The sequence below is a fragment of the Sus scrofa genome, chromosome 17, assembly GCF_000003025.6.
Source record: "Sus scrofa isolate TJ Tabasco breed Duroc chromosome 17, Sscrofa11.1, whole genome shotgun sequence".
NCBI classification, from domain to species: Eukaryota; Metazoa; Chordata; class Mammalia; order Artiodactyla; family Suidae; genus Sus; species Sus scrofa.
Window position 1 is genome coordinate 48,276,207 of NC_010459.5, and position 23,206 is coordinate 48,299,412.

The 23,206-nt window shown below is 49.9% G+C and overlaps 1 protein-coding gene and 1 long non-coding RNA gene across 2 annotated transcripts; one reads left to right on the plus strand and one right to left on the minus strand.

Moving 5' to 3' along the window:
- LOC106506699 lies at positions 329-14,386 on the minus strand. Its single transcript, XR_002339944.1, has 3 exons — positions 14,300-14,386; positions 4,000-4,250; positions 329-993 (listed from the first exon to the last, which is right to left on the minus strand). It is a non-coding gene; the product is annotated as an uncharacterized LOC106506699 (long non-coding RNA).
- On the plus strand, positions 9,910-21,982 carry CD40 (CD40 molecule). Its single transcript, NM_214194.1, is given in 9 exon segments — positions 9,910-9,960; positions 13,931-14,009; positions 14,322-14,447; positions 14,727-14,873; positions 15,215-15,308; positions 18,057-18,118; positions 20,606-20,692; positions 20,824-20,852; positions 21,391-21,982. Coding segments are annotated over 9 exon segments (837 nt in total). The 3' UTR covers positions 21,553-21,982.

Sequence of the window (23,206 nt, forward strand, 5' to 3'; positions counted from 1 at the left end):
GCTGGCCTACACCACAGCCACAGCGATGTTGGATTCAAACCGCACCTGCAGCCTACATCAGATCCTTAACCCCCGAGCAAGTCTAGGGATTGAACCTGCATCCTCATGGACACTATGTTAGGTTCTTAACCGGAGAAGCCACAGAGGGAACTCCCCAAAGTAACTTCTCCCTCCATTTTACAGATGAGGAAACTGAGACTAAAAGAGGATAAGTTCTTTTTTTCTCAGAGTTGAACAACACATGCAGGATTCAAACCCATGTCTGTCTGGCTCCAAAGCTCATGTGTCCCACTGTGCCCTGCAGAGTCAATTAATGGTACCATTGATAAGCCTTGGGGCGCCAATGGTTTATCAGATAAATGACTCAGGCAGACCTTTGCAGGCCATCCATCACAATCAGATAGTTTGGGGAAAAAATGACTTCTTTTACTGCCTTTGCTATGGAGATGTGGAGAACCTCTTCATGGATGTGAAATACACACTGGCATTTGGAAAACTACATCAGCCCCTGTGGTCTAGACAGACAGAGTTAAAAGTAGGAAGCAGGAGATAAAAGAATCCACCAGGAGGAAGTTCTGTATTGGGCTCATGCTGAAACGGAAAGAACCATTATTTTGAAACCATTAATGATGAACTTGGTAAAGATCAAAGTTGTCTTGTGACCTGTAAATTTAATGAAATGAAAATGAGGTAATGGTATGTTTTATAACTATTGAAGATCTGAGAAGCTGGAAATTATCTCTGTGTGAATACTGTATGGGAACAGGGAACAATGGAAGCCATCTAGAAAAGAATCTTTATTCAGCTTTATTTATAGCAAGTATTCGTCTTGTCTTTCAACATGGGGATCACAAAGGAGTTTGTTTCACCTTGCTGGGTGTATGACAATATAATGGTTGTCACAGTCCCCACTGCTTCCTTCCATGGAACATACGCATGTACAAAGGAGGCAAAGGCAGAGAGTGCTATGAAGATGAGGCTGAATAGCTGGGGCTAGGAAAGGTGACAAGAAAAAAGAGAAAATAGGGGAAGAAAAACTCAGAGATTCTTCCTGCCATCGCCCAACCCTCATTTTCTAGACCTGAGCTAATACAGTAGCTCCTAGCTATACATGACTATTTACATTTGTTATGAGGAAATAAAAAGTCCACTTCCTCAGTGGACTCCCCGGGGGATTTAATAGGCACATGTAGTTAGTGGCTACCATATTGGAAGGTCTATCGGACAGCCCTGATGAAACACCCAATTCCACCTAGAAGCCTAGGAGGATTCAAAGTCCAGGACAAGCAGAACCCCTGACTGTAACGTCCCCAGTTCATGGGAAGACACATGAGTATGTCCCACTTCTGAAGGTTCCTATGTGATCTGGTACACATACTCTCTAGGACTCAGTTTTCTAATATTAATGATTAATATAATTTATACTGGATATTATGAGAAAATTACACAATTAATTCTTATGATAACCATGTGAGCTATTAGGCTCATTTTAACAGAGAAAAACCAGAGATTAAGAATGTGCTCGGGAGTTCTCATTGTGGTCAGCAGATTACAAACCCAACTAGTATCCATGAGGATGCAGGATCGATCCCCAGCCTCGTTCAGTGGGTTAAGGATCTGGTGTTGCCATGAGCTGTGATGTAGTTCGCAGATGCGGCTCAGATGCCTCATTGCTGTGGCTGTGGCTGTGGCCAGCAGCTGCAGCTCTGATTTGATCCCTAGCCTGAGAACTGAACTTCCATATGCCACAGATGCAGCCCTGAAAAAAAAAAATGTGCTCAAAGCCACAGTTAGGGGCAGAACCAGTCTCTGGACTCAGGCCTCTGACTTCAGGGTCCACATTCCTACACACCAAGCTACCTTGCTTTCGCTTTCGGCTGCTCCTTCCTCATATGCAAATGAAGGTGACTTGTTTGGATTCTCCCAGAAACAGAAACTGATATAAGGACTTGGGTGCAACTAGTTTATTTGGAAGGTGGCCCCAGGAAGTACCCACAGGGGAATGGGGAAGTGAAACAGGGACAGGAAGGAAGGCACTACAGGGTGGGTTAAAGACCAGGTTATACTGTGGGCAATGGAGCTTAATCTTGATGGTGTAGAGCAGCCGTCTTGGAGTTATCCCTCCTAAGGAACAAGGGAGCTTGGGTATTCATCCACCAACTCCTGGTTATTGGTAGACTTCTCTTCCCAGGGGCATTAACTGGCCCTTCCATCCTCCTCAAGGGCTAAATGAGTTTCTATAGCCATAAAAGCCCTCCCGAGTAGAGGCCACAGGTGCCTGAACTAGGAACAGGTACATGTACGTGGAGGGCATGTGAGTAGGGTACCAACAAGATGCTACGGAGGAGACTGGATTGAGAGCTCTTTCTACTCAAACTAATGGCTAGTTGAGCTTGGCATTAGATTTTTTCTTTTTTTTTTTTTTTTTCTTTTTTTGTCTTTTTAGGGCCACATCTGCGATATATGGAAGTTCCCAGGCTAGGGGTCAAATCGGAGCTGCAGCTATTGGCTTACACCACAGCCACAACAACATGGATCCAAGCCACATCTGTGACCTACACTGCAGGTCATGGCAACGCCGGATCCTTAACCCACTGAGTGAGGCTAGAGATTGAACCCACGTCCTCAAGGATATTAGCCAGTTCCGTTACCACTGTACCACCACGGGAACTCTTGCGTTAGGTATTTTTACATGATAAAATATGAAACCATAATGATTAAGAGTCTTCCAGAAAATGTTTACAGGGAAAGCCTGGAGGTGCAATTAGACATCTGAATTGATTTTCAACATGAACAACAGAAAAAAGAATCAATATTGATATACAAAGATCTCTTCATTAGGGATTGAAGGGCTGAGAGTTTGTCTAGTCAGTAGTATAACTCTGACATGTGACACACAGTAAGGACTCAATGAATATTTGCTGAATGAATAAATGCATGAATGAAATTGATAAAAAATAATTTGGTAGAAAAGTGGGTGAAGGATATATACAGTTAGTTAGTTTGCTTTTTTTGCTATTTTAGGGCCCCACCCACAGCATATAGAGGTCCCCAGGCTAGGGGTGGAATCAGGGCTGTAGCTGCTGGTGTACACCACAGCCACAGCGAAGCAGGATTCGAGCCACATCTGTGACCCACACCACAGCTCATGGCAATGCTGGATCCTTAACCCACTGAGCGAGGCCAGGGATCGAACCCTCATAGATCCTAGTTGGATTCGTTAACCGCTGAGCCATGAAGGGAACTCCAGTTTGGCGCTTTTGAAGGCAATCAGACATTTGACTTTTGAGGATATTTCCCCCACATTATTGGGCCAAGAGAGTATCTGATCCCTTTGTTTTTGGGGGGTCTGGTGTGTGCCCAAACTTAGAAGGAGGAAGGGGAAAGGAGAAGTTGCCTATTTGCATGGACAACTACAACTTGTGGTAAGTGTTCTAAAGGATCATGGCAGTGCAAATCGATGGTTTTGGCGGCTCAGCATCTAAATATGTTTTTTATTTGAGGACAATGGTGTGGGGGCAGGACCCCCCCAAGGAGGCCAAGAGGACATAGATAGCCCCTCCTACCTGTGGCCAGAATATGGAGTATAAACCATGACGGCCGCTCGATATCCCTTCCCAAGACTTTGAGCCCCTGAGGAAATGATGCTCAAGTTCAGGGTCATTTTGAGATGGTGTGAGTTATCTACGCTGTGTTAGAAATTACCCTAAAGTGAGTGACTTAAGGAGTTCCTTTCGGGGCTCAGCGGTGACCTACCTGACTAGCATCTATGAGGACGCGGGTTTGATCCCTGGCCTTGCTCAATGGGTTAAGGACCTGGCATTGCTGTGAGCTGTGGTGTAAGCTGAAAGATGTAGTTCTGATTCAACCCTTAGCCTGGGAACTTCCATATGCTGTGGGTGTGGCCCTAAAAAAAATCGAAAAAAGAAATGTGTATGTGTGTGTGTATATATATATAATGAAGAAAATAAGTGACTTAACAAACACTCATTAGCTCACCGTTTCTGAGGGTCAGGAAATCAGGAGCAGCTTATTAGCAGGTGGTTCTGATTAGAGGATGTCTCACAAGACTGTAGTCAAAGTGTCAGCTGGGGCTACAGTCATCTGAGGCTTGCCTGAGGCTGGAGGATCCACATCTAAACTCTCTTATGTGGCTGGTGACCAGACGCTTCAGTTCCTCGCCATCCACATGGGTTTCTCCATAGACTGCCTGAGTATCCTCATGACATGGCATCTGGCTTCCCCAGGGGCTTGATGGGAAAGAGAGCGAGAGATTGAAAGAGGAGAGAGGGGGAGGGAGGAAAGGCAGAGGGAGGACGTGCAACAGAGCGCATATAACAGAAGCATCAGTAGTTTTATAAACTAACCTTGAAAGTGACATATCATTACTTTTCCTGGTTTCTATCCATCACACAGACCAACCCTGGTGCAATGTGGGAGGGACAAGCCAGGGGTAGGAAAAAGTGGAGGCAGGATCATTGTGGGCTCTCGGAGCCTGGCTGGCACAGAGCTGGTTTGTAAGACTTATTCTGTAGCAGAGTCTTAATGATGTCCTGCCTCCTGCAGTTCCTGCCTGAGTTTGGTTGTTCAGCCTTCCTGTCCATTCCACGAGTCACCTGACACCCTTCCAAAAACACTCCCTTTGATTTAAGCTCACCACCTCTGCTTCTCTTGCTTGCAATGGCAACTCTGACTAGAACAGGTACTCTAAGAGAGGACAGCAGTGGGGAAAGCGGGTTGGTAGTGGAGGAACTCGCTTTAGATAAGGTGATCAGGGAAGGCTTCTCCGAGGAGGTGCCATTTATCTGGAGAGCTGAACGGTAAGATAATTGGCAGAGCAAGAGTGGGAGGAGAGGCATTTTAGGCAGAGGGAACAGCACAGCAAAGGCTCTGAGGTCCCCCCTGAGAGGCCAGGATGGTTGGGGTGTGGCAAGCAAGTGGATGAGTGGGCAGAGATGTCAGAAATAAGATCACACAGGATCTTGAAATCATAGTAAAGAATTTGGATCCGGAGTTCCCGTCGTGGCTCAGCAGAAATGAATCTGACTAGTATCCATGAGGATGCCGGTTCAATCCCTGGCCTCGCTCAGTGGGTTAAGGATCCGGCATTGCCATGAGCTGCAGTGTAGGTCACAGATGTGGCTTGGATCCATGTTGCTGTGGCTGTGGTGTAGGCCAGTGGCTATAGCTGCAATTCGACCCTAGCCTGGGAACTTCTATATGCCCGGGGTGCAGCCCTAAAAAGACCAAAGATAGATAAATAAATAAATAAATAAATAAATAAATAAATAAATAAAAGAATTTGGATCCTTCCCCCAACCAAAGCCATCTCTTATTCCAAACATCAGAGTCGAGAAGGCTGAGGACAGGACCTGAGATCTCCCTGAGGATCGGTCAAGTCAATGAATGGCTTTAATCAGGTCATGATAAATAACTACACTTTGTCAGCCCCCTGTCTGTTTTACTGGCTCTTGAGTTTCCTTAATTTCTGGTTGGTTTTTTTCCTGAATTTCTTAGTTCCCTCCAATAAATCTCAACCCAACTCTGCTGAGCAGGAAGATTTTTGTCTACAGTTGGGTCTGGGAGTCCCAGCTAGAGAGGCCGGCCACCTGGTGGAGACGGGCAGTTCCCCTGGACAGTGTGGGAATGAGCAGGTGGATTCTGATGGATTCCGTCTCTCTCCTTACTTCGCACTCAACAAACATCCACATCCAGCATGTCCCTGGGCTCTGTGTGGGCCTCAGGCTATGAAGATTCTCTTTTCGGAGAATCAAGTTAGGTGTGAGGGATGGCCCAATGCAAACATTATTGAGTGGGAGTTCCTTGTTCCTTAGGAGTTGGTACCAAAGTCACAGGCCCTGCGTGTAACCTGCATTCCAAAGGAGCCAGATACTTTCCCTCCAAGGTTTACTAAAGGGACAGAACTGGTCCTATATCCCCCGGCCAAAACATCACTTTCCCTTTACTTGCCTATATAATAATCTGGGGACCTAGGGGCCCCTTGATTTTATTGAGGAGTATAGTGTTCATGGCAGAAGACACTTCCCACCTCCCAGACCTTGAATTGGGATGTTAAGGGGTGATGTCAAGAAGAGGATGCCAGGATGCTGTTCCCAGTGGGGGTCAAGTAGTGCACCTGCTGATGTCTTCCTGCTGATGCTTATCGGAGCAGAGGAGAAAAAAGGTAGGGGTGGTGGTGGAAGAGCTGACCCAGATGTGTGAGTTTCTCTGGGTCAAGTGGAGGCTGCAGTAGTTAGCCAGGCTTTTTGGTGCCTCCCCCAAGCATGCTGACTGCTGAGCAAGAGGGTCCCACAGCGGCAGCAGCCCTGGTGGAGGAGAGCTCAAGTCTGAGCTGGATGACCCCCCTGTCAGTCATCTCAACACAGCGGAGAAGCCCCTACAAAACTTACTCATGTGCCTCATGAGAAACCACGTATGGACTCCTGCCTCCCTGGGTTAGCCAGGGAAGCAGGGTCAGCCAACAGGGAGAGGGCCATTGCAGAGGGCTGTTCCCACTCCCTTCCCCCAATTTCAATAAGGGGGAGGGTGCTAGGCTATGTCTCCTAACCAGACCATGCTCCCACTTCGCTTTCTTATCCAAACAGGTGGGGTCCTGGCTTGAGTCAATCCTTGAATAAGTAAGGGAGAAGAGAAAATGAGATTTAAATTGAGTTTGAGAATAAAGCTTTCAAGAATGGAGGCTTAACAACAGAAAACGATCCAAAAGTAATGCAATCTGCCCAAGATGTCATTAAGAGATGGAAAACGGAGATGCAACACAGCAGGGCTGAAGGCAGAGATTAGAGGAAAAGAGCTTCATTATTATGTTTCACTGAGTTGAGTCGCCTCAATACACTGGTTGTGTGAGTAAACAGAATAATTGAAATGTGGTGTGATAGGGCTGGAGGCTTGCTTAGGCAAGCAGCTCCTGGGTCCTGAGAGGGCGTGGGGAGGTAGCTGTGCACATCCCAGGTTGGCCGATGGCGAGGGCTTTCCAGAGAAGGGGCCCCTGAGTTGAGCCTTGAAGGATGAGAAAGAGTTGATTCAGTGAAAGGATGCTGGGAAAGGCAGAGATGACAGCACAATCTGGGGCAGTAAGTTGAAGGCAGGAAGGACAGTTAGAGATGCAGGCCCCGAAACTCATGGCCTCGAGGACCTGTGGGCTTAAGAAGTGAGGGATCTGGGGAGTTGCTTCAAACCTGAGAGTGGCACAATCAGGTTGGCATATTAGAACCATCTGGTAACCGGATGCCGGCAGTGCTGCAGACTTGACCTGCAAGGCACACTTCTCACCCATTCACCTGGCCCTGTGATCTTCCTCCAAAGGGCTTTTCTTCTGTGACTCCAAAATCCTGGGTCTCCATTCTTTGGAATGTCCTTTGCCCTATTCCCATGATTAAGCCATTCACAGTTCCACCCTTTGATGGTATCTGACATGTTGCCACCCTCCCCATAAGCATCTCCTCCCTTTCCTCCTCCAGCATCCTCTCCCCGGACCAAAGAGATGCAATGCCTTCTCTGGGCCTGTGCCCGCCAGCCCGTGTGTCTCCTCGGGATATTCACATACTAAAATATCTTCCCTTTATCTCATCCGGTCTTCGCCCCATGGGGCAACCCGAAGGCTACTATTTATTCTTTCACACATTAATTTAAGCTGCTTTAATTGCTGCTATGATATGTTTTATATAATATAATTAATGTTTTAATTCTGTGTACTTGCTTCCCAAGGCAGTTTTGTGAAGGGCCCAATTTTAGAATCAAGCAAATAAAGAATAAGTAATGGCTGAATTTATGAGAGTAACGCCCCCCACTTCCCCCCTAGGAATTAAAACTCTGCTTGTGTTTTCAAAGTGGGTTAAAAAGGGAAAAGATATTTTAAGGTTCTCTTCATCCCAGGCATGCTTGTGTGGCTTTCACGAAGCCCCCTGGTCCCTAATTTCAAGTGTTCCTAGACTACTGGTGTCTGATCACCCACGTGAGGTCTGTGTTGAGGCTACTAGCTTTGTACCCGCTTCCCAATGGAGTCTGTGCCTAGAATGAAAAGTTACTGAACCTACTCATTTATTCATTCAGCAGATGCGTATTGGTGCCCAGGACTGGGATAGATTCTGTCCTGCCCTCAAAGAGCTCGAAGTCAAACGGGGCCAGGCAGATGGGGTGACAGTCCAGCAGGCTAATGCTGTGAGTGCACAGTAGGGGGCAGGGGCTAAGGGGGGGTAGAATATCTACCTCTGTCTCAGGCAGGGAGTTAAGAGGAGGTGAAATTTAAAGGGGTTCCAGGAAGGGAGAAGGAAAGAAGGCAACAGCAAGACACAGTAAGAAAAAAAATTGTGTGTTTGGAAAATGGGGAGAAGGCGAGTATGGCTGAAGCCAGTGTTCATGGGAGGACATGGCAGGGTGTGAGTGTGGGGAGAGAGGGTGAGGCTGAGTGGAGACCAGCCACGCTGTGTCAGGAGGACTTTGGAGCATCCTGAGGGCATAGGAGAGTACAAAGAGGTTTCTAAAGTTTGAAGTGCCTCATCAGACCAGATCTTACAAATAGGACTGCAACAGTGCACCCAGAGAGAGAGAGAGAGAGAGAGAGAGAGAGAGAGAGAGAGAGAGAGAGACAGGCAAGAAGGGGGAAGAGGGAGGGAGAGGTAGAAAGAGAGGGAGGAAGCTGTCTGGAACATAGCAGAAGCTGAACAAATGCTTACTGAATGAATGAGGCTGCCGGGACAGCAGGGGTGAAAGATGCTGACTCAGAATTCTGGTAATAGCAAAGGGGATAGAAAAGAAGGGATGGATTCCAGAGGTAGAATCTACACATCTGCAAATGTGCCCTTTGCAGTAGCAGCCCTCTCCTCTCCCATCCTCTCTGGTCCTGTGTAGTGTGTTCTTTTGGCCCGGCCCAGAAATTCAAAGCTTGGAGGGCCACCACCCCAAATGCTATCTAGTTCAAACTCCTCAGGTTTCATTGAAGAAAGCTGAGGCTCAAGGAAATGCATCCCATCAGAGGCAGAGCCTAGACCAGAACCCAGGTGTTTCCTGCTGCAGAGCAGAGTGAGTTAACACTGGTTCAAGAAACGGCTTGGAGAGCCTGAACCAGGGAAATAACAGGTACAAGGGTGTATGTGTTTCTGCAGAACTAGGGGATCCTCAGTCTTCTAAGATTCTCAAAGGGTCCTACCATCCCACAGAAGGCTGGTCTACTCTAAGTGACTGTCTCCAGACGGCAGATGGGAACTGGGAGGGAATAGACTCTGATAGGGATTGCATGGATGGATGGATGGATGGGGAGGCTGGGACGCTGAGCCCACGCGAGGGAATTTCCTTTGAAAGAGAGTGAAACTGTAAGCTGGGAAACTCTTTTCCTTGAAATGCCTCCCCAGCCCTCCTCCCACGCCCCAGCTGTGGCCTTCCCGTTTTCTGGGAACTTCCTCAGGCCTCTCCATCCACGCGGTGGGGGACGTTTTTCGGTTCTGTCGGGATTGCCAGAGGCGGCGGGGAAGAACCGCGGGGAGTTTTCCCAACACCCGGAGGGATCTCTCTTCCCTCCCCTCGGCCCCCCCCCAGCTCCGCCCAGGAAGCAGGCTGCCTCCTGGCTCACCTAAGCTTGGCCTTCGTAGTCCCAGGGGGGCGAGGAGCCCCAAGAAGGGGCTTTTCCTGGACCATACGTCCCCCTTCTCCCCAACTCCCGCCAAAGCGCGTCCCTAAACTCCCGAGGGAATTAGACCACTTGGGAATGTCCTAGGGGAAATCCCGGGGAGGGGCAAGGCCGGGAACTCCGCCCCCCGCCAGGGAGGCTGGTCGCGATTGGTTCCCGAAGACCCCGCCCCTTTCCTGGGAGGTCCGTGGACTGGGACAGGGGAACTGGTAGAGGCCCAGTCCCCGCGGCCTCTGCACTGGCTGCCTGGTTTACGCCTCGCCATGGTTCGTCTGCCTCTGAAGTGTCTCCTCTGGGGCTGCTTTTTGACCGCCGTAAGTTGAATTTCTGTTCCAACCAGAGGCGGGAATTTGAGATTTGAGAGTAGGGAATGGGAAGAGAAGTGAGACTTTGCGGAGGGGAACTTCCTAGCTGATTTGGGGGGTGCGGGGCAGCTGGGTGGAAGCTGGGTAAGGTACACGGGGTCCTGGCTGAATGGGGTGGGCTGCCTCTCTCTCCTCCCAGGCAGAGGGGTCTCAGGTAGCCCACAGAGAGCGCATGGTGGGGTCACTGTAGGAAACTTGCCTAGCCGGCGGCGATGGGGCTGCGGTTTGGGGAACCTGAAGCTTTATCTGGTCAGACTAGAGTCCTGGAGTAGGGGTCTGCCGGGGGCTGGCCACAACGAGACACGACACCGCCACACGAGACACAGGACGGGTTTCCGAAGTGGGGAGGGAGCCCAGCCAAGGGAAAGGGTTGGTCTGGCCAGTTTCCTGTCTCTTTCCTATTGTGGACAGATGCCAGCCTCTGTGAGTGGTTATCACCTCCTGGCCAGCTGGGGCTGCCTTCTTTTAGGGCATCTTGTGGGAACAAGGGATGAATGCAGAGGCCCAGGTGCTTCTTTGAGAAGCCTAGGAGCTTTTAACACTCCCACCTCCAGCCCCAAATCCTGAGTGATCTGACTTAGGAGGGATATCTAAGGCTGTGTTTCTGCCTCCTGAGTTTAAGATGACATAGGAGACTCTGGGGGAAATGAACAGTTTATGGGAACACGAAAGGGTTAGAAGCCCAGTGGGGGTTTCTCTAGGCACCAGAAAGGCTCGGATATGCCCAACCAAGCATATCTCCGGAATTTTCAGAGGCCCACACTTGACTCGCTTTTAGTTTAAATGTATTTTTGTAGTTCCTCATTTTGGAGGCCGGGAATCCCCCCAGTACCTGACACTCTCATTCCAGCCCCTTCGGTCTCCCCCTAACTTTCAAGGGCTGTAGTTTCTGGCATGAAGGCAGAACAGGAATGACCCATGAAGTAGGGGGTTGGCAGCCAGGGAAGAGAGGGGAGGCTGCTTTGGTCTCAGTGCTTTCATGTTCACTCTAAGCAATGGCTCTCAGGGAGAAAGGAGGCAGGAAGAGGGCTCATGGAGAAGAAGCGGAGGAAACGCCGGGGGAGATAGGATGAAGCGTGGTCTGGGCTTCTCAAGAGCAAACTCCCAGTTATAGCTCCAGGTTGAGATGAAGCTCAGCAACAGCTGGAGCTATTTATGGAGCGTTTCCTGGGTGTCAGGCTCTGAGCAAAATGCTTTACTCTCTGTCTGACTTCTTTCAACTCCCCCATTATACAGATGGGCACACTGAGGCTCAGAGAGAGACAATGTCTTGCCCAAATTCTTATAGCTAGGTGGAAACTGCATGTAAATCTTCATCTGCCTGATTCCTGAGCCTGCCTCTCAGATGGTGAGAGTCTCCAAACCTTGGTCCTGAGCTACTTGGTGTCAGAAGGACTGAAGCTGTGAAGTGGGAACTGGGGATTGACAGATTTTCAGAGGAGGAGCTAAATTTCTCATGTGTTTGAACATGGCATAAAGGACTTTCATGGTTCTGGGAGCGTGGTGGGAACATCCACAGAGTTGCACAGAGAATATATATAGGCTAGCGTGCTGTGATGCGATGGTGGGGGCAGTAGCCTTTTCTGTTTCCTTCCTCATTTGGGGTAAGATGTATTTCCTCAAGTCATTTGCCCACCCACCTGAATGACAGCCACCCATGAGGCAGGATCCTGTACAACCAGCCAGTTAGCCAGGGTGCTAGGCATCCAAGTGAATACTGGTATATATGTATGCTAATTAAAACTGCCATTTAGGAGTTCCCACTGTGGTGCAGTGGGTTAGAAATCTAGCTGCAGCAGCTCGGGTCACTGGGGAGGTGGGGGTTCCATCCCCTGCCCTGCGCAGTAGGTCTCAGCTGCGAGGCAGATTCAATCCCTTGCCCAGGAACTTCCACATGCTGCGGGTCGGCCGTAAAAAACAAAAACAAAAAATAAAAACACCTGCCATTTAATGAACACCTATTATTGTGTTCCAGAGCCTATGCCAGGCCATATATATCAATTCTTTCTCATTTTCACAAACCAATCTTTGGGGTGAGTAGTGTTATTCCCATTTGAGAGATGTAGAAACTGAAGCCAAGAGAGGCAAAATAAATGTTGCAAAGTCATGATTGGAGCCTTAAGCTGTTTAACTGTTACACTGCTCTTTTCACTGGCTTTTCCCAAAGCATGGGCTGATTTTAGGGAGCACGTGGACAGAGAACTGACAACACAGATTCACTTTACAGTTCTGTTTAAAATCCTTTTCAGTTTTTCAAGGAGGAAGTCTTTGGAGCTAGAATATGGTTAATATCTTTCAAATGCCTACTAATCTTCCTTCTTAAACAAAAATCAGGAGCAGGCCTAAGGTGGAAGGGTGTCAGCAGGCCAAGGAACTAGTTGGGGTTTAATGGCATTATTTCGTTTCTGTTGAATTTATTTTTAGGGTTGCCTTTTACTTATGAGAAGTGATACTGGTTTTTCTCTTGTGGCAATGATATGAGGTTTACATTGAAAATAAATGTATTTAGGGAGTTCCCGTCATGGCACAGTGGAAACGTATCCGACTAGGAACCATGAGGTTGCAGGTTTGATCCCTGGCCTCACTCAGTGGGTTAAGGATCCGGCGTTGCCATCAGCTGTGGTGTAGGTTGCAGATGCAGCTCGGATCCCGCATTGCTGTGGCTGTGTGGTGTAGGCCAGCAGCTGTAGCTCCGATTGGACCCCTAGCCTTGGAACCCCCATGTGCCGCAGGTGTGGCCCTAAAAAGACAAAAAAAAAAAAAAACAAAAGAAAAGGAATGTGTTTAATTTAACAAGAAGTAATTAATAGCATGGGTGGTACCAGGGTATAGTAAAAAACATTAGTGCAGGTGAGACCCGAGTTGATGGAGAGAGGGAGTATTGAGACCCGAGTTCTCATTCAGATTCTATCACTGTGTGACCTCAGGCAAATGACCCAGCCTCCCTGGTCCTTATTCTCATCTTTATTATTATTATTATTATTATTATTATTATTATTATTATTTTGGTCTTTTTAGGGCCGCACCTGCGGCACATGGAGGCTCCCAGGCTAGGGGTCAAATTGGAGCTATAGCTGCTGGCCTACACCACAGCCACAGCAACACCAGATCCGAGCCACATCTTTGACCTACACCACAGCTCGCGGCAATACCAGATCCTTAACCCACTGAGTGAGGCCAGGGATCGAACCTGTGTCCTCGTGGAGGCGAGTCGGATTCGTTTCTGCTGCGCCACGACGGGAACTCCTTCATTACCACTACCACTACTAGTATTACTATTACTGGTCGTGCCCACAGTATGGGGAAATTCCCAGGCCAGGGATCGACCCGAATCCTTAACTGCGAGGCCACCAGGGAACTCCCTCTCATCTTAAGTAAAGTGGGAGAGTTGGATTTTGTCCTTCTGCCTTCACAGCCCTGGTACTTCATGAGGGAGGGGTTAGATGATCAGATGATGAGGGGTTGGAGGGAGAAAACATGGTGTGGCTTGGAGACGGGGAGGGATGGGGAACAAAAGAATAGAAGGAAGAGGCCAGGTGCTAAATATAGCCCCAATCGGGACTAGGACCAGCTGGAGCCAGCCAAGCTCCAGGGGAGGGGCTGGAGTCCTCATGTGCTTTTGGCTCTTTGGGTAGAGGAAAGACCCAGGAGTCAAGCCAAAAGGAAGATCTGTTTAGTTCAGTGAATAGTGTGAGGTTCCAGCGCAATTACCTTGTAAAATACCAGAATGACTCTCTGGGTGCCTTTGCCATCACACCAGTTGGCAGAGTGGTTAAAAACAAAACTCACCAAATAATATGCAGGCCTCCCTTGCCTGCTGTGACTTGCACTTCAGCTCTAACCTCTTGCCTCTTCCTGCCCAGGAGGCTACTGCAGAGATCTCAAGACCCCTTCAAATTGCCCCTGATTCTGCTTTTAGGTCCACCCAGAACCACCCACTTCATGCAAAGAAAACCAATACCCAACAAACAGCCGGTGCTGTAATTTGTGCCCGCCAGGTGAGAGAGATGCTAACCCTCTAGCCCCGTAGTGCGACCCCCCCTTGGTCTGCTGGCAGATGCAGACCCCGTGTGTCAACTGTCAACTTGCGTCCTCGATGACCCCTGGATGGGATGTTCTGGGGCCCCTCTCTGCAGACCCAGCTCCAGGGTTCCTGTCTCTTTTATGTCCCCCACCAGACTACGAAGGCTGGAGGGGTCCAAGACTGTCATCTTTGAGTCCCCTTTCCTAAAGCCCAGCCTAACTGTTTTTCGATAAGTGTCTGACTTATAGAGTTGGCTGGAGGTACCTCACTTCCTGCTCTTTTCCAGGACAGAAACTGGTGAACCACTGCACAGAGGTCACTGAAACAGAATGCCTTCCTTGCAGTTCCAGCGAATTCCTAGCCACCTGGAATAGAGAGAAACACTGTCATCAGCACAAATACTGCGACCCCAGTGCGTGGGCTGCCGGGGAAGGGGCACTTGGGAGCCAGGTTGATATTCCAGCTCATTCCTGACAGCACAGCCTTTCTGTTTTGTTCTGTTTTGAATAGCCAGGGTCTGTTCTGATTGGGTTGGAGTCTGCGTTGTCCTGGTTGGTACCTAATTTGATTGCCATCCCTTGGCAAGGGTCTAAGAGGAAAAACAAACAGGAAGTGTGAGGAACAGGGACCCCCTGCCACCCCGAGCATGGCCAGCAAGGGGTTCCCATCCTTTCTGCCCATCTCTGCACAGACCTAGGTCTCCAGGTCCAGAGGGAGGGCACCTCGAAAACAGACACCACTTGTGTGTGCAGTGAAGGCCATCACTGTACCAACAGCGCCTGTGAAAGTTGCACCTTGCACAGCTTGTGCTTCCCTGGCCTCGGGGTCAAGCAGATGGGTAAGTGTCCTGTCTGGGAATCAGCTGTAGAAGCAGGCTCAGAGAGGAGGCAAGGGCCAAAGGAGAGGGGCTTGGTAGTGGGCACTCAGCCCTGGAGGTGGAGGGACCTGTCCCCATGGGTAGTTTCACTAGAGTGGGTGGGAACGGCAACCTTTTCCTTCCACCTCCTGCCATGGTGATCTGCCTCGGGAGGGCAGTGGGAGAAGCCTTCCTGGGGACTGCCTGACGGGGGGAAAGGTGCTTCAAGCAGGCTGCTCTTCCTATCCTGCCTGTCCCTTGGTTCCCTTGAGAGCCAGACAGGTGGTCCACTATGATGCTTAATGCTTCCTCTTCCCTCCCAGCGACAGAGGTTTCTGACACTATCTGTGAACCCTGCCCAGTTGGCTTCTTCTCCAATGTATCATCTGCTTCAGAAAAGTGTCAGCCTTGGACAAGGTATAAGGACGCATCCCTTGTATTTCCTGCCCCAAGGGCCAGGGACCTCCATTCTATCTGGCCACCTGCCTTTCTGCTCCCCATGGCCATGCACACTCGTACACCTGTAGAACTTCTAGAGTGACCTCCTGGCCTAGCAAACGGACACCTTTCCAGCATTTATTTTTTTTCCCCCTGTCTTTTTAGGGCTGCACCTGCAGTACACAGAGGTTCCTAGGCTTGGGGTCAAATCGGAGCAGCAGCTGCTGCCCTATACCACAGCAATGCCAGATCCAAGCCACGTCTGCGACCTACACTACAGCTGACGGCAACGCTGAATCCTTAGCCCACTAAGCGAGGCCAGGGATCGAACCTGTGTTCTCATGGATACTAGTCAGATTTGTTTCCACTGAGCCACAACGGGAACTCCAACACTTTTCAGCAGGTCTTGCCTGTTCTCTCTTGGTGGGAAGAGATACCGCAGATCGCTAATCTTCAGTGAAAGGCTCCCTTCTTGGGGGCATGTGACATCCCTCCTCTTTCCTTGTACCCCTTCCTCTGCTCCCCATTCCTCCTCCTCAGCTGGTTTTCTAGGCTTTTGTTCTAGGCTCTTCCAGCCCATCCCTTTGCCCGCCTGCCCTGGGCCATCTCATCAACATCCATGGCTTCAGCCACCATCTCCCTCAGGTGGTTCCCAGTCAACGTCCATCTAGATTTGTCTCCTGGGTCCCTGACTGTTGTATCTAACTGCGAAGGGTACACCTCCACGCAGGTGACCCACAGGCACGTGCCAGCTCCCCTCCCCCCTGTGTAACACGCTGGCATGCCTCCTTACCTGCCTCCCTGCCTCTGCTCTCTCTTCCTCAGCTGCTCCCCCATCCTTGCGCCAAGTTCGGATCATGGCACTCCCTATATAATATGCTTCATGGCTCCCTGTGCCTTTTAGGGTGAAACTCAGACTCCTGTGCATGGCCTCTGACCTTCCAGCTCCGTTTCCTGACCTCTTCCCACATCATGCCGGCAACCCCCTCAACACACTGTCTGTTCTGTTCTATCACACTCTTCTGCCTGGCATACTCTTCAACACATGCCTGATTAACTTTTTGCATTTAATTTGAAAAAAAATGAATAAGACAGATGTGAGGGCAGAAGGCACAAAAGGGCCTATAATAATATGGTCCTTTTCACCCTGTCCGTCAGCCATCTAGCAGCCACTGGACCATGTGTATCCTTCCAGAAATTCTATGCACAAATAAATGCTCACACATGCAAATATATTTTTCACACAAGTGGTAGCATCCCCTTATACTTTGCTATTTCTTTACTGTCTGCCTTTCTCCAGTAGATTGCAAACTCCTTTAATATAGAGACTTGACCTTTTTTTCTTCCGTGGAGGTATCCCTTCTGCCTAGAATAGTGCCTGATGCATAGTCGGTGCATAATAAATCTTCGCTGATGAATGTTGAATGAGACAGGGCGGTACCTAGGGGCACTCAGAGCACTGGGTTCCAAACTCACTCAGCTTAGAAAGGGGGCAACCCCGTGGAAGTATGTGGCCCTCATTGGAGCCTTAGTGTCCTCATTTGGAAAATGGGAATGACCTTCATGTCACAAGGCTCGAGGAAAAGATATGGAAACATGCTTTGCAAACTCTTAAGCACGCTTCTTGTGTATGTGCTTTCTCTGAAGCTTCTTTCTCTTTTTCCTACTTTCCATGTTTCTTTCTCTGCAATGTCCTTCTCTGTCCATCCCTTCCCATTTCTCCTGGGACCACCCTGGCCCTAGTCTTCGTCTCATGTTTGGACTCCAGTCATGGCCTCCTAGCTGATCAGTTTTCCTGTGATTTTTTTAATATAGGCTAATTCATATTAGCCTCTATTATAAAGCTTGGCACACATCAGAGACTCATCAAAGAGCTCCTGGTAGCTCTTTGACCAACTGAGTCCCCTCCCAACTTAAGTCATCCGATTAGATGCTGCTATGACCCACCAGCTGAATCCAGTTGAAATCTTCATGGCTGATGATCAGTGATCTGGCTCCAAAGACCCGGTTTCCCATAGTTTCCTATGCCATCTGGCACGTCACCTACCCATCCTTTGTGTTGTGTTGTCCTGCTGAAACAGAATATACTGATGCTCTAAACTGTATATCCCTCAGGCCATACTTCTGCAGGGGAGTCTTTCTGGATGACCCTTAAACCAGAAATTCTCAACTGAGTAGTTTTGTTCCCCCAGGGACATTTGACAATATCTGGAGACATCTGGGTTGTCACGACTTGCAGGGGTGGGGGGAGGGGGCAGGGGGAATGCTACCAGCATCTAGTGGGTAGAGGCCAGGGGAGCTGCTAAACATCCTACAGCATTCAGGGCATTTCCCCACCAGAGGAGAAGAATCATGTGGCCTCAAAATGTTAGAAGCGCTGAGCTCGAGACACCCCCACCATCTCTCTATTCCAGTCACTACGGATTCTGATTCCTCTGAATGCTTCCCAGTTCACGTTAGCCTATATCGCAAAGCTTGGCACACATCAGAGATTCGCCTATGATTACGCCTTTAAGATGTGCAATAATCTCTTCTCTGCACTCTCAAGTCCCTAAGAACAGAGTCGGTGTCTTTCCTGTAATAACCAGCCCGGGAGGGTATGCATAATATGTGCTCAGTGGGCCTGGACTTGCTGGTTGCTGACTGTCTCCCTCTGGGGATGGAAATCTTATGACTGGGGAAACTTAATCTCCCTTTCTGTGTGTGTGTGCACGTGTCTGTACACAGCTGCGAGAGCAAAGGCCTGGTGGAACAACGTGCGGGGACTAACAAGACCGATGTTGTCTGTGGTAAGTCCCAGAAAATGGGCCCTAGCAGCAGGCTAGGAGGATGGGGAACTGAGGGGGTGATGAGGGGGTCCCCTGGAAGCACTGGTAGGGAAAGAGGGAGGGGAGGTGAAGCGAGAGGAGGAGGCGGTTTGGAATTGTGGTGGCCCAGCTCTGCCACTTTATCTGTGGAGCCTGGGCAAGTCACCTTCCCTCTCTGCACCTCAGTTTCTTCTTCTGTAAAATGGGATACTACCACCTCCCTTAAGGGTTGGTGCAACGGTCTAGGGTGGGTTCTTGCCCTCTCATCACTCTTCTGCCGCCCTGCATAGTGAGGACCAGTATGGTATAACACTGTTCCCTCTTGGGACCTTTTTTTTGTTTTGTTTTGTTTTGTTTTTTAGGGCCACACCTGTGGCATATGGAGGTTCCTAGGCTAGAGGTCTAATCGGAGCTGCAGCTGCCCACCTACGCCATAGCCACAGAAACAAGGGATCCGAGATGCATCTGCGACCTACACCACAGCTCCTGGCAATGCCCCGTCCCTGACCCACTGAGTGAGGCCAGGGATCAAACCTGCAACCTCATAGATACTAGTTGGATTCATTTTGGCTGCACCATGACGGGAATTCCTCGGGGCCTCTGTTTTGATTTTAGAGTGAGGAAGCTGGCCTGTAGCACTGATCGCAGACTCAAAGAACTACAGGGGGGAAAAAAAAGTCAGGATCATGTTCATGAGTGAAAAAGGTCAGGGCAGAAAGAATACACCCTCTGCGCTTTTTCATAAAATTCGCTTTTCTCTCCATGGGCCTGGGACTAGAGTGAAGGGAGGCACTCACCTTGGGCACAGTATTTAGGGGGGTGCCAGAAAAATGCAGTAATTAAGACAAAATGCAATATATACTCTTTTGGCCATGCCTGTGACATGTGAAAATTCCCAGGCCAGGGACCAAACCTGTGCCATTAGCAGTGGCCTGAGCTGCAGCATTGACAATGCCAGATCCTTAAACCACTGCACCACAAGGGAACTCTTCAATATTTTTAAAAAAATCAAAGTTAATGCAAAATCCATAATGAACAAAGTAGCAACACTGTAAATAAAGACAACATGCAACTCTGCACTTGTACAACCTTGCTTCACCTGCCTCACCGTAATCCTGGCCCTGGTTCCAATAAAACTTTATTTAAAAAACAGGCAGCTGACCTGTAGGCCAGAGTTCATGGACATGATTTTTTTTTTTTTTTTTTGTCTTTTTGCTATTTCTTGGGCCGCTCCCGCAGCATATGGAGGTTCCCAGGCTAGGGGTCTAATCGGAGCTGTAGCCACCAGTCTACGCCAGAGCCACAGCAACGCAGGATCCGAGCCGCGTCTGCAACCTACACCACAGCTCATGGTAACGCCGGATCGTTAACCCATTGAGCAAGGACAGGGACCGAACCCGCAACCTCATGGTTCCTAGTCGGATTCGTTAACCACTGCGCCACGACGGGAACTCCATGGACATGATTTTTTGAAACACGACACTAAAGTATTGTCTAGTTCTCTTGTGGCTCAGCAGGTTAAGGATCCAGCACTGTCACTGCAGTGGCTCGGCTCGCTGCTGTGATGCAGGTTCACTCCCTGGCCCAGGAACTTCCACATGCTGCAAGTGTGGCCCCCCAAATTATTATCTTAATTACTGAGTTTGTTTAGTGTCCCCTTAAATTTTGTCCCAATACGAGTATGTCACTTGCCTTAGTCCCAGTCCCCACCCTGCCTCTTGGTCGTTCTTTCATTTTCCCATTTAGAATAGAGGTCGGGTACAAGAAATGCTTTCCCTTCCACTGCATTCTTCTCTATCAAGGCAATGGTGCGGACCTAAGTGATGCTGTACCTTGGTGTTAGGAAAAGAGCTGCGGTGGGGGGTGGGGAGTGTGCTGAGCTGGTGGAGACTGCTCTCACTCAGGTCTGGCCAGTGGGTGCCAGGGGGGGCCCCCTGGGGCTGCATCTTCCAAATTTCTAAGAGAAATCAGATATCCAGGTTTTAAATATGCAATCTCCCAATTAAAAAATGTTGGCAGGAGTTCCTTTCGTGGCTTAATGGTTAACAAATCCGACTAGCATCCAGGAAGACGCGGGTTCGATCCCTGGCCTCACTCAGTGGGTTAAGAATCCGGCATTGCCATAAGCTGTGGTGTAGGTCGCAGACGCAGCTCGGCTCTCACATTGCTGTGGCTCTGGCGTAGGCCGGAGGCTATAGCTCTGATTCGACCCCTAGCCTGGAAACCTCCATATGCCACAGGTGTGGCCCTAAAAAGACAAAAAAAAAAAAAAAAAAGTTGGCAAATATTAAGAAAAAAAAGCATGCCAGTCACACTAGAGACATCTACTGTCTACGTTTTGCCAGGGGCCACCTGTTTGAAACCTGTGATATAGATGAGTTTAGACACTGAAGGATTTGAGAGTCCAGCAGGGCGCAGCGGCTTTGGGCAGGGGGTGGGGAGCCATTGCTGAAGTCTCCATTTCTCCAGGTTTCCAGAGTCGGATGAGAGCCCTGGTGGTTATCCCCATCACGCTGGGGATCCTGTTTGCCGTCCTGTTGGTATTTCTCTGTATCAGTGAGTCCCCAGGCGGGCAGGTGCTGGGGGAGGAGGGAGCAGAAGGTACCGTAGAACCGGCCACCTGTTTCCTGATCTGGCCTCACAGACTCCCCACTCCACTTTCTCTCTCCCCACCCCCTTCTCTCTAGGAAAGGTGACCAAGGAGCAGGAGACTAAGGTAAGTCACCCCAGGGAACGGGCTTGGTTTGGGCACACCGGAAAGAAAGACTGACTCCTTGTTGTCTGTATGGCAGCAAAACTGATTCAGGGTCTGTTCCTGCAGCCCGTCGGGTGGCAGCAGAATTGACTACTCATCCCCTCCCCTCTGCTCCAGGGCTCCTCCCTTGCACTCCCTCAGCACCAGCTTTGTCATCTCCCCAGCTCACCTTCCCACGGGGCTGTCCCTGCCCCACTGGCAAAGTCTGACATGTGCTGTTCCCCCATTCGATACATGCGACAACCTCATCTTTGGGGCCTTGCTGTGGGGTCCATAGGTGGGTGCTGGACGGACAGCTCCTTGAACCCACTGGCTCTGGCTACCAAAGCTTCCTGACACCCTCAGTATGGCCAGCAGGGGGCAGGAGGCACCCGTTTAATCGACTGGCACTGACCCTCCTTTTGTGAAAGGGGAAGGGGCTTGGGGCCAGGGGTGGGATCGCTTCCAGGGAAGGGCTCAGAGATGTTGCTAGAGGTAACCCCAAGCCTTGTCTCCCCAGGCCCTGCACCCTAAGACTGAAAGGCAGGATCCCGTGGAGACGATTGATCTGGAGGATTTTCCCGACTCCACCGCTCCGGTGCAGGAGACCTTACATTGGTGCCAGCCCGTCACCCAGGAGGATGGCAAAGAGAGCCGCATCTCCGTGCAGGAGCGAGAGTGAGGCTGTGCGTGGCCAGGAGCGTGGAGGCACGGGCACAGGGGCATGTGACTGGAGAGCCCGGGGCGGCTGCTGCTGCTGTGGCGGTGGTGAGAGGGTGGTGCTGGGCACAGCCCCCTCTGCCTGCACCCCTGCAGTCCAGATACAGTCCACCTCGAGGAGCTTCTCACCCCAGCCCTGGAGCCCATTCAATCTCAGTTTGCTTTTAAAGATGGAGACAAAACTTTGGGGAGTCACAGCCACAGTAATAACCACCAGAGCTTCCAACCCAGAGGTTCAGTACCTGCAGATGCAAGGGATGGCGTCTAGGAGCCCAGGAGGCATATACATGACTGTCCACCACTGCATTGTTCGTGACAGTGAGTGACTGGAAACTGCTTAACTGTCCATCAACAGGGGACTGGCTAAATAAAATTGTAACATGTTTATGCAACAGGATCTCAATAACACTGTCATGGGGGAAAAAGCAGGTTTCGGAATGGTGGGCACAGAAAATTTTTTTTAAAACACGTAACCCCACATAATATATCCTTTACGGATGTGTGTATAAACATAGTATATTTATAGATGTAGGTATGATGGGGTGCTGGCGGGGTTTCTGGGAGAATGCACAGAACATGCACAGCTCAAAGAATTGTAACATCTTGGATGAGGAAGACGGGTACGGGGGAGGGTTGGTTAAAGAAAGATCTGACTTTCCCATAATGCTTCATTTTTTTTTTCCCCTAAAAGGAGAGTGAATTCACACACTGCTTATGTAATTAAAAAGTCATCAAACATGTAAAAAGAAAAATGGGGGTGGACATGCTGGGTGACATGAGCTGTTTCGCATGCTGTCAGGCTCACAGAATTAGGGCACTTTCTGAGGGTGAATAAGAATGTCCCCAGGCGGCTGCCCCTCCAGGGCAGTTTCCGTATGCACTCACATTTGGCATCGTGTTTGCAAAGGGTTCTCCCTATTTGATTCACAGTAATAACAGCAGCCTTTGGAGCAGGCTGGGCCAGCATCCTGCCCTCCCTCTGCCCCTCCCTCCTTGTTTAACAGAGGTGGAAATGGAGGCCCAGAGAGGTGAAGTCACTAACTTATGGTCACACAGCAGTTCAGAATGGTGTCACACAAGTTCCTTACTCCTGGTCCTTTGCTACTTTTCCCAGCCCTGCTTGTTCTCTGGAGCCTCTATCTGCAGCCCCTGCTGTCCTGGGGAGCCCCTGGGCGTCCCACCTCCTTTTGACCTCCCAACTGCTCTAGGAGCTGCTGCTTCTCAGTCAGATGGTGCCCCCTTCCCCCCAAGCAGTATCTCAGGATAAAAATAAACCGTCCTGTTCTCTTTTCCTGCTGTGCCAACTGAGGGGGAGCCTAGCCAGGAGGAGCAGCAGATGGAGTGGGAGCAGAGGGGAGGGGGGGAGAGGGGAGGAGAGGAAGGTTGTAGGACAAGGAGGGGAAGGAAGAGCAGTGCAAAGCCCCAGCACGAAGATGCATGGGGAGGAGGAAGCTGGGCTGATTGAACCCAGGGATCTCACCCTTTCTGCCTGTGCCAAGTTGCTTTGGATTTCCCAGTGTCTCCTGCTGCCTAGAGGGTGGAGGAGGAGAGGGCTTGTCCCCAGTGGTGGCTATGAGGGCAGCTGGGAGCCACAAGAGGGGCACCTGGCTTGGCAG